At 35.6% G+C, this 12,259-nt stretch overlaps 1 protein-coding gene across 1 annotated transcript; it reads left to right on the top strand.

The window, feature by feature from the left end:
- Positions 1-533: 533 nt before the first annotated feature.
- Positions 534-1,729, top strand: LOC122303107 (transcriptional regulator SUPERMAN-like). Its single transcript, XM_043114679.1, has 2 exons — positions 534-693; positions 866-1,729. Exon 2 carries the CDS (start codon positions 889-891, stop codon positions 1,585-1,587), a length of 699 nt encoding a protein of 232 aa, XP_042970613.1. The 5' UTR covers positions 534-693; positions 866-888; the 3' UTR covers positions 1,588-1,729.
- The last annotated feature ends 10,530 nt before the right edge of the window (positions 1,730-12,259 follow it).

The following is a 12,259-nucleotide window of genomic DNA, read 5'->3' as shown; positions in this document are numbered from 1 at the left end:
AAACTTATTTGTATGACCATACATACCCATTAATTAAGACCAATCTTTAGCCATTAATTAAGACCATTGAGCCATCAATTAAGACCTATCTTTACCCATCAATTAAGATTTAAGCTATACCTACCCATTTGGACTCTTATATATATATATATGTATCATTCACTTGTATATGATCAAGTTTTACATTTGAATAATAACTATTTCTCTTGCAATATCCTCTCTTTTTTACAATATCATTTTTCTTTTAGTTTCATGATATGAATATCATTTATTTATTTTATTGGAGTGATTAAAAGAAAATATTGAATTCTAAGCTCATTACTTAAGCTTAAGAAATTGTCAGAGAGAGATTGGCTGGAATCATCACGTAGTTAAGAGTCTGATCTCTCAACTCTGACTTTCACCTGATATTACCCTATCAGGGTCCGACGTATGGTCAAGCTCGTAATAGGATCACCACATCTTATCTCACTCCTAAGTTTCTTTAAACCTATTAATTGAACAAGCAATATTATATTGGACGGACATAATTATAGAGGAGTGAGGGACATATATCCACATGTTCTGTGCTAGATTTGGCGAAAAAGCATAGCCCGGGCTGGCCGAGGTTCCATAAGTAGTAAGTAGTGGCATAACATAGCATTTAGGATATTTCAGGGGTGGTCTCCAATGCGATCTAAAACTTCAGCTTAGGTATTTCATGGGCTTTGCTCCAATTTTAAATCTGTAGTCTCTCTAAAATTATGATCCTAACTTTTCTATCCTCACCATTTTTGTTCAGTTCAGTACTTTATTTATTCTCTTTTCTAGATGATATGATGCATGTGAGCTAGCTAGACTGTTATTGTCGTTTTGATCTTGCTAGGTCTGGCTTCATCAAAAGCAACCATGGAGAGGAACAGCTTGACCAACAGTTTGAAAGACCAGACTATTGATAATAGAGCCATTAAGGACTGTATAATCGACAATAAGAACATGCCTAAAGATTCAGCGAATTGTGATAGCCAAAGCTATGGGGATGATTATGTTAATGGGTTTTCATGGCCCCCACGATCTTACACATGTAGCTTCTGCAAAAGGGAATTCAAATCTGCTCAAGCTCTGGGTGGCCATATGAATGTCCATAGGAGAGACAGAGCCAGGTTGAGACAGTCACCCCCAAGGGACGGTCACTACCCTTTTCTCAACCTTAACTGTAACCCTACCTCAAAGTTCTCACCCTCATCATCCTCGTCATTATCATCCCCTTCAACAAGGCTCACACCATTTGCTTTCCCGTTACCTTCTTTCATTTCTCCCACACTTTCGCCATTAACTTCACCATCTTCTGCTTCTCCGAATGAAGTGCAAAAGTGGGGTTTGGTTGGTAGCCTATTTGATTCTTTGAGTCCGAAAAGCATGGATTTAGCTAAACTACTGAAGGGTGAAAAATCATTTGATGGGGGCGAAGAATTTGATGGTTTCAAGGAAAGAGGCGGCCGCAAGATTTTCAAGAAGCATGAGATTGCCAGGTTAGACTTGGAAGTCGATCTTGTCGGCGACTCAAAGGAGGATATAGATTTGGAACTTCGATTGGGAAACTCTTAGATGGGCTTTTTCAAAATCTTTTTTTGTTTTTTTGTCTAATTGCACCAATTTATTATATATCTGAGAAGACCAAATAGCTAGGGAGATGCATAAATATCTATTTGACATGAACAACGTCGCATTTTCAATCTATTTCGCATGTACTACCTATTTTGTGGCTTTTCTATATTGTATCGATCAGTTCCTGAAGTATCTGTCTTTTGAACTTATTCTTGAGTCTCTCTTTATTATTTTGATCAATCTAAAGCATGGAAATTTTGTCTGGTGGAGTTTTTTTTTCTTCCTGCAATTTCAACATTTTTCTTTTCTCTTGATGAATATTCTCTAGTCTCTTGTGGCTAAGAGAAACAGTTTATGCTTGATTAATTAGATTTTATTTTCGACGTAATTTGCATTGTAATGATTTGGCCTTAACTTTTGATGATCAGTACTGATATCATTTCATGTACGCTTGTTTATTTAGCTACGAAAGACAAAAATCTAGCTTTTCCACTTCATTCAGGTTTTTTTTGGAGGGCGTTCTTCTTGCCACTAGTAGTTTTTTGTCGTTGGCATGTGCATCTTGTTAGGTTAACTGTTACTTAACCACAAACTGTTGCATGCTTACTTAAAAAAAAAAAAGGGTAAAACTGCATGCTGCATGAGTCGAGGGCCTGCAAGAATGTGATGACTAGGAATAAGGAAAAGATAAACAAATCCTTTCAAAGTCTTTCTGTCCAACCTATATATATAGGTCCCTTGTTGCATATATCAGCCAATTTATAAAATGGTCGGCTGTTAGCATGAGTTACCATATGATAGACAGAAAAATGTCAATACGAGTGAGATTGCATATTGAGAATGAATTGATATAGTACTAAATGGCCAGATTACAATTAACTTATCCCCAACTTATTAAATTGAATGGCAATTAGAGTAACTTTTCTTTTTGCAATATTTTAAGCAAAAATCGATTGCATATTGAGAATGAATTGATATAGTACTAAATGGCCAGATTACAATTAACTTATCCCCAACTTATTAAATTGAATGGCAATTAGAGTAAATTTTCTTTTTGCAATATTTTAATCAAAGATTTTTGCTTACTCCATGACCATGCACACTCATCTTACGCTTTGCATTTGTCCATTTATGATGGAAGGCTTATCATTTCTGGAACCAAGTTCCAACAATATCTTTTTTATGATTAAAGTGCCCACAATGCCATGCCATTTTCTAGCATATTCCTCCCTCAAGAGATCATAAAAGCAAGCTGAAAACTCGCCAAATATTAGTTTCTTGCAAGTCTATATGCCAACTATATATATATATATATGATACAAATCATGAATACTCTTCGTTGGAGATTGCAAATCAAGAGTATGTCAGTTCATGACGCACTTTAAAAGATGATTTTGCCTTCGGAAAAGTATCTTGTCCCAGGCCAAAGTAGATTTCATAGAACTGCATTTGCATATTTATAGCATCTCCTTGATAGTCAGTACAGAAGATAAAAGAAGAGAACAAAATGAATAGCTTACATGGAGATACATGTGATCAATCTTTATCATTCAGATCTGGGATAACATATTACTACGAGTACTACCATGGTTGCCATGTCAATGATACACGAGTACTGGGCCGGGTCTGGATACTTTTCCCGAAATCTGACGGTTTGCATGTTCCCGACAATGCTTGGATGTCAAACGGTATGATGGCTTTTCCTTAAAGGGAATGATATTTTTCGATGACCAGTTTGAAGCATTAGACGGAATTGAGAGACCCCCAATCTCTTTCCCGACACAGCACTCATCATGAGGACACTCGCAACTTACAAACCACTGCCCCCAAGCAAAACCACTATTACCTTCGCGTGCTATATATATATATATATATATATATATATATAGTATACGGTAAATTTTAATGCCAAACCAAATTATTAAAAAGATAAATATATACTTTAGTCAATTTCACAAAAGTAAATTCATATATTGACATGTATGGCTTAATGCGACATGTCAAATCAAAGTTACTTTTATTGTAAAATAGATATAACATATTACGTAAAATCCTGTTAATTAGTTTGTAAGTTTACTTTTATAAAAATCTATTTATGGTTACATCACTTCTCAAAAAGTTAGGAAAACATTTCATCAAATTCTTAAGTGAACTTGAGGACTTCAAGTGGATCGGGAGAGAGAGATGTGAAATGGACCTTATAATATTTAGTGATGGGGGACTATTACACCTACCGCTGGGGGCTTCCGCTAGGCTATTTTTCTTTTCATTTTTTTTGTATTTTTTTTACATCATGTTTTTTACGCTTTTAAATATTTTTAAAAATTAAAAAATAATAATAATATTATTAAATAATATTTTTTAGTTATTAAAAAAATAAAAAAAAAAGAGGAGCAGGAAGCTACAGCGGGATCCCCAGCATTTTCCTTAGTGATGACCTTATAAATGTTTCAAATAGTATATTAAAGGATCAATACATAGATAACTAGCATGTATACGTAAAATCAATTTTATGTGTCTATCTTTTTTCCAGTACTTAAAACTTTCATATTCAAATAATGACTTGAGATAATCTTAATCATATTTATCTTGAAAGAGTATCACAGCTTTCACTTAAATTTAATGCATACAATACCATATGTAGTACTGTTCATCCGGGTTTCAGATTGGGTATCCGAACCGAAACCCGAGTTGCAAGCCTGGTCTGAGTTTTGGCTCGGGTACACCCAGTTATGACCCGGTCCAGAACCCAGATGTATCCGGATTTTTTGAAACCCGAAAATCTGGGTTCCTGGTTGTACCCGATTTTCTTCTTCTTCTTTTTCTTCTTTTTAAATTTATTTACTTATAGATCAACTGCTGGTGTGAGTAAATCCACTACACTAGACCATCGGGGCACAGATTGAGGGCCACTGACACGCCAAGCAGAAAACCACCGAAAGAAACCTCCACCGTTGCACGTCTTTCACACCCACGACGTTCCTACGCCCATAATATAGAAATCTTTGTTTTTAAGCATGAAAACAGAGCAACATTGGGCTCCATCATTGCCCAGCCATCAGAAACCGCTAGGGTAGTGCTCCGTTTTGCTACACCCAAACCAAAATACTTTTACACGCAAAACCAGCTGCCACTGCATCTTGGAAGCCACTGTACGCTCAGTAGCCCTCCACGTTTCCTTCCTTAGCCGCAGATAACGCCGGTCACCACTTCTTCCCTTTTAGGTCGTCACCGCCAGTAGAAGATGCCGGGGAACGAGCCTCCACCGTCTGATGCCGATCAGTTGAAGGTTAGCACCTTCGCAGCACGCCCACCCCCCCTCCCCCCTCACGGCTCCCACACGTTGCATGATATACATAACTCTCTCTACCCATCTCTCTCTCTCTCTCTCTCATCACTCTCTCTCTCTCTCTCTCTCTCTCTCTCTCTCTCTCAATGATCATCTCTAGAGTTTGGCCCATACCTTAAGTGGGTTTTAAAAGAATCCAAGTATTGGGTTTAAAATCAGAACCTGGCCCAGGTTTACCAAAGTTTTAAAATGTGGGTTTTGGCCCGGACTTGACCCGGTCCGGATGAACAGTCCTAACCATGTAAATATGGATAATTTTAATAAAATAAAACTATCTTCCCTTATTAAATTTTAGTTTTCTCCACAAATCTCAAGATGATCGACCATCATGAGAATGAGCAATATTAAAATTAGCAAATCATGGTGCCACTACTGATCAGTACAGTGGCAGTGAGTTTGCGCAACTAGTGTTAAAACTAACCAAGCATTTTCTAGGAAACATTTAACTAATACGAAATTAGATTGTTGCTACAGACATTCATGCTGATCATAACCGTACTCTGCAGTTTCAACAGTTTCTCACATTACATGAAGTTGCGATGTGTACTGTTTGTTCTAATAATGGAACTTATTCGTCCATCAGTTATTCGTGAGAATTTATGTGTATCTGCAAAGATGTGACAACTCGATCTTGGTACACTGGTAATGGCTTAATTTTTTTGTTTTTCTTGGAGGGGTCGGGGTATTGGCAATAGCATTGTTGGCTCAAATTAACCAGGGTACGTAAAAAATAATCTGAAACGTTCTCTCGATCGTCATATATGCATATAATGGTATCATACTTGGGGAAAAAAAAAATTAAATTAACCAGGTCACGTACATTGTTAAATTTGAATCATGTATGCACGACCTAATTTTGTGCATTTCAAGGGTCAACTACTAGTGATGAAATGGAGCTTACCTAAGCTCAATTGTTTTCAATCCGGCCATATATACATATATGACTAATTATAGATCAAGAGAATCAAATCGTCATCTAATTGTTTTGAGATGAAAATTAAAGAGAATCAACTTTATTTAATTTGTCAAATCATATTCTAATTTTATTCTAAGGTAAACTAGAGAGAATGAAATCATCTAATATTATCTTGTGGTAGGAGATCACTTGGGAGTCTATCATGATAAATGATTGTTTGAAGACACCTAGGTTACCATGGTTCTACAAGTTTAGGTTACCATAAAGTCTCGAGTATTATCAGAGACAGATTTAAGGGAGCGTGTGGTGGCACCTAATTCCACAAGGAATTTAGTGAAGAATCTATTAATTTCATCCTAGTTGTTATAAGCTTATTAAAAAAATAAAAATCCCAAGAAAAAAATTTAAATTACTCCCATCTCTTCTCGAAATGTGTTTAAAAAATATTTGCTTTTTTTTATCAACTTACAAAAACATATGCTTGCCCACTTAAGTACTTAATTAGTATTAAAATTACACCATAACTACTCCAAAATAAATTATAATAGATTCCTAGAACCGCCAAGTTAAGTAGGTCAGGTTAGAGAAATTAAAATAGACTATTATAAGAGGGGGCTGAGCGTTAAGAAAGAGAGAGCATTATCGCGTTATATAAAATGAATTGGCATCTTCCGAGTGTTATATATATGCTCGAAGTATTTGATTGATAGTGCATTAATTATCTTGTTTGTGCTTTTAAATATACACATACCCACACACAGAGACTACCTGTATATAATATGAACAGAAAAGAACTCATTATATATATAGCACATAATCTTTTTTTATTTTTCTATGAGTCGGCCTGTTCAAAATCTTCTTTGTTCTTGATCTTCTACTCTAACCTTAATTTTCTATGCATGACTTTTCTACATTTTTTTATTTTTTTATTTTTATATTCGCTCTTTGAAAATAAATTCCTGGATTAATCAGTAGCTGTGTGTGTGTGTGTGTGTGTGTGTGTGTGTGTGTGTGTGTGTGTTAGGTGCCCTGATAGCTAAGTACTCCAAGAGAACATAAATGGAAGTGACTCGAAGGTAGATCGCACAATGCATGGCCACATGCATTCATCTCATGAAAACGTACGTTTGAGCTTCCCTTCTATTAAGTCAAGCATTGCTTACGTACGAGAGTGCTAGGGGCCGCCAGTAGTACTCCCACGTCATCTTCTTTACCATTATTTATCTCGGTCACCTAGATTGGATCGGATCTATTAATTTTTGTAACCACGGGTACTTCGGGTTTTTCCTTATAAATTTACCATTATCTAAAGGTTCTAGCGTCATGACAAATTAATTAGCCTCATGCTACGTGCATGACAATTACGAGTCCTTTACGCAAACCTCAATCATCTTACTTTGTCCTATAAACTGAAAATAGTTTGAAGAGAATTGTTATTCAGTTCTCATGACAGAGACCGCAGAACTAAAAATATCCAAGAAAAACATTGGCGTGTCACACTTCAAGACTACGTACATTAATTATAGACCTTGACACATGCAGGTTGATTTCACATGATGCGTGTGAAAATGATGACATATATTATATATAGATGATCAGAATGGTTTGGGTCCCTGATTCTTGAACGTTGAAAGCTTATTGATCCTTTATTTCCATCCCGTGGACTTCATAACTAAAGTTGGAATACATTCCCCATTTGGTCTAGAAACCCTACTCTCCCATAAGCGCTGGATATCTACGCTCTTACCTCATGATCATCCTTCCCTTTTTCTGGCCTTATTCTCATCTCTCCTTTGTCAATATGTTCGTGGTTTCTTTTCTTAATTTTTCCTAAATTCCCTTTAGATCAAAAGAGTCTCAATTTATTGCCCCCAGCAATCCACAATTCACACATGCGACACCACAACTCCCAATAGTCGATCTTCAAGACGTGACTAGAAAAACTCGATCATATATACTAGTGCTTAAGGCCGCTCACGCACAGCAGCATGTGAGTTTCACTTGCTGTTCCAAAGCTATCTCTCCATTGCTACACGTTAGGCATTGATAGCTTCCTCATCATCCTCAAAACTAGTGTACGTGTGGGGTGAATGCAAAATAGAGTCAAGTGTATTCTCTGGGATGCCGCCTAAGATCTTGAAAATCCGATCCTAGCTAGGTAGCTAGTTGATGTTTTGCCATGTTCCTATTTTCTTTCTGGATTTGGATATGGATCGAGGTAGTGGAAAATCTTTAATGAAGGCCGTACCAAAATAGTTTATCACAATTCTCATGATTTACTGATTGCATGGGGCCTCCTACCGCAAACCCTTCAATCAACTCTTTGGACGGTAGAAAACATACATGTTTTTTTTTTTGCGGTTTACTCCTAGGTAAAACTCAAGGAACCTAAGTCGAGATCTTTGGTTCATTGTCCCTTTTTTTTTGTTTTTTGTTTTCATTTGATGCATATGCTATTATGAGGTTTTTGTTTGGGCCGGGGCACTCACGGCCTCACCACTAGATCTTCTTATATTCATACAACTTCTACGTACTAAAAGGAAAAGTGTTATGGAATAAATAATGGAAGTAATGGGGAATGATCAGAGATCTAGTCAGTACCGACGGGGTCCTCACAGGTGGAGGGTGAAAGTTGAGAGAAAAGTGAGCGGACATTTGGAGGGGAGGGGAAGCTGCGGAAGATTTTTGGTGAAAGTGGAAGAGAGATGGGGGGAAATTAAGTATGGCAGAAAGGAACCCGGTCGGCGCTTATCACCATCTTTGCTCACATTACTATCATGCACTCATTCCCTTGCCTGCTTGTGCATAGCTTTCTTTCAACAACACCTATATATCCGTATATAATGACCTAAAAGTATGGCGCCTCAGGCCCTCAGCATCACTTGACCATAGATTTTACGAACTTTCATCTATTTTTTTTTTCCCCCCGTGGGCTCTTTCATTTATTTCGTCCGTATCAATACAGAGTTACAGACTGATCTATTATTGGTGGGGCTTACAAATTAATTTTCTCCCAAGAATTTCAACTAGGAAAAATGAAACATATTTAAACCGTGTATACACATGCTTTGAGATGCCATAATTGAACCAAGATCAGTCGAGGTATATGGCTAAAATAGAACCCACAAAACATCATGACATATTTTGGAAACTTGTAGGAAAGTGACCCACAAAGTTGTCAATCTAAAACCAGTTATATATGTATGTGTATGACTCGGCAAAGCGACAAGATATTGTACCAATTAATCAGTACTGCAGCATAGTGCAATTAATTCGATTCCACTCGGTACAGAGATGGAAGCAATTCGGAGGCCTTAACATATGATCCTAGAAAGAAGCCAACTGGCCCAGGGATTTTCAGATCCAACTTTTCCAAACCGGCCCCAAGCTCCCCCCCCGCCACCCAAAAAAACAAGCCCTCCTCACCAAATTCAAATTTCTCACATTTTGTAGGTCTCGAACCCACTATTTTTTAGTAGTTATTATGAAGATAACAGTTACCAGGCCAACGTACCTGTATATCCCTATGTTATTTGATGGGTTCGATCCCAATTTAATGCATCAGAATTTCCGGTTTTCTGGGTAGATGTCCTCTTGAAATGCAAAACCGAGCTTTTGTGTACATACATATTTGTTAAATAACATTCCAGTTTTTAAATATATATATCATAGCTAAATGTTGAAAGAATCACTTGTACAAGATAAGTACAACATGCATATAGACAGCAGCATATACATATATATATATATATATATATATATATATATATATTTATGAAAAATAATATTTGCAGTCTTAGAATGTGCATGCTCTATGCACTTTTTATTTTTTTAAAAAGTAAGTAATTCTAAGATTTATATGAAAAAAATTATTTTTTAATGATAACTCAAATTTCTTTTTAAAAAAAAAAATACATATGACTTATAATACACCTTAAAACGGTGTATCTTGCATTACTATTTTTTATATTAGTCTCGCGTGATGTAGAGTTGTACGTTTATGATATTGCTGTAAGAGACTCGTAAATATTATTATGTAGATACGTCACGTTCAAAATCGATGGGCCATGCATGATAGAAATTAGGTTGTCAATGATTTATATAATAATATGGAGATTTTCTTTCTGTATTTATTTTACTTTAAATAACAGCACTTGTCTTAATTTTTTGGTTAAGAAAAACTCGGACCATTAAAAGCACTAGCTTGGATCTGATCTAATTACTCATGCTGTTTCATACTTTCATGCTGCATGCAGGAGTGGACAAGAATTAATTAAGAAAAATGAAGTGCTAGAAGCTAATTAAATTTAATATGGCATATGTTCATCCGATCTATTTTGTGAGCTTGTTTATTAATACACAAATTAAAATATATAATTAATCTAAAAGTCTGTCGCATCAATTAGCATAAAAAATTATAATATAAAATTTTCATAGTTATTATATATAAATTTCAAAATAAGATAAAGTTACAAATAGTAGAATTCTTTATATTAATCACAATATATAAGAAATCAGTTGGCCCATTAATTTACTTAGGGTGGCTCTACGATAGAGCGAGAGATCGACCCTCTAGTTCATTTTGTGTAGTTTTTTGTTTTGTTCTTTTATATGTAATTTTTTTAAAATTTTATATATATTTTAAGATAAAAAAAATTTATAATATTATTAAAAAAAATACTTACTTAATCATTAAATAAAAATAATAATAAAAAAAATAAAAAGTTCCAGCAGTACTAACTCCCAGCTCACGGGAGCTACTAGCGGAAAAAGTAGTAACATTTTCCATTTACTTATTGGAATTTTGGCTTTTCAAGCCATTAAACTAAAAACTCGTCCGAAATTTCTTTTATTTATTCGGTTATACTATTAGAAAATATAGGAATGAAATTGGACTGGAGTTGCTCGATCGAACCTCCTTAAAACTTATGTTAGTGTCCAATTCATAATGAATTGGCAGTGCCGGTGCAATATTAATACAGCAGTCATACTATCATTTTCCATTTATAATACATATAGTATGACTATGATTAATATAATTCTTGGAAGCTGGTTATATATATATAATTGATAACATAGCCGTCTCCTTCTATTTATAAGCACTGATATCATTTAATTTAGAGACAAAGTCAAATTAAACAAAAGAATTAATTAATTATTCGATGCCAATGTACACACGCGCTTTTTGTGCCGTCTTGAATGCTAAAACAACTACTACGTACGCTACAAGACATATGGTCTGGTAGAGATCATTTATCAGTTTAAAAAAAATAAATAGGTTGCAATCAATTTAATTCCTTTTGAACTGCTCCCCCCCATTCCCATCATCTTATGCTTGATTTAGCTTGTTGGCTAGAGCCAGTTGTTCAGTTGGAATTTTCTTGCGCTTGGCTACTACTGAATCAGATCAAGGCATGCATATGGCTACCTACCTACCCATGCATTAGGCATTAATGTGAGTACAAGATGCCCCATTTTTATGGTGCTAATTTGCCACAAAGAAAAGCACGCGCGCTCTAATTAAGAAAGCTCATTAATTTAGGGCTCACAGCATATATATGTATATATATGATCTTGATCAATAAATAGATTAATCAAATCGGGTAATGCTTAGCAAAAGAAGCGTTTCAAAATGGGTAAAAGAAAGCGGGTTCATATAGGAAATTATGGGACAGTACTAGTTATATATATGTGGTGTTTGTTTCAAGATTCAAGCCCAATTCGGGTTTTTTGGCGTTTAATATTAGTGGTAGTCAGTACTCTCATTTCTGAGTATCAACATCGTTTTTACTGCAAGAATTATTATCACGTGAACTACTACTGCATTACCAACAGTACCAAGTTTGGCAAGGCAGTTCAGAACTTGGTTAGGTCGTTTCACAAGTTTCCTTGAGAGCGTGAGCTACCCTTTTTTCTTTTCATTATATTTTTAAAAGGTCCGAACTAAGACATGAATCCCATCTCACCCTTTATCATGCATGCATACAAGTAATTAATGAACAATATGTTTTATTCCTATGTTTTATATGCTCGATATCTGATTCATTTGAACAAAGTCGTATAAATAACAGCTGCATCAGGAAAATCTTTGTGACAGAAACGAGTGCACAAATCAGAGCCGAATCAAAGATGAGAAAGAAAGATAATGATCGCCTAGGATAGCTCTCTTACAAAGCCGGCTATGTGAAAGGATCCTAATGCAAACGCCAAAAACTGTCTCCCCTGATTTAAATCCACTAAAACGCCAATGTTTTCTAATTGTCTCTACCTCACATGAGTACCCTTGACGCCTTCTTCCTCTCTTCCAAGTCCTACTTTCCCCTCTCGTTCTCTCTCCTGCTATCACTACTCTAGCTAATTAACATTAATTCTTTCAATTCTGCTCCATACCGAAATTCTTTGTCCTG

This window comes from Carya illinoinensis, chromosome 1 (genome assembly GCF_018687715.1).
Source record: "Carya illinoinensis cultivar Pawnee chromosome 1, C.illinoinensisPawnee_v1, whole genome shotgun sequence".
NCBI classification, from domain to species: Eukaryota; Viridiplantae; Streptophyta; class Magnoliopsida; order Fagales; family Juglandaceae; genus Carya; species Carya illinoinensis.
This window is presented reverse-complemented; position numbering and strand designations above follow the sequence as displayed.

What these genes read in the sequence shown, in the direction of transcription:
- LOC122303107 (XM_043114679.1), top strand. Translation starts at nt 889, where the DNA reads ATGGAGAGGAACAGCTTGACCAACAGTTTGAAAGACCAGACTATTGAT.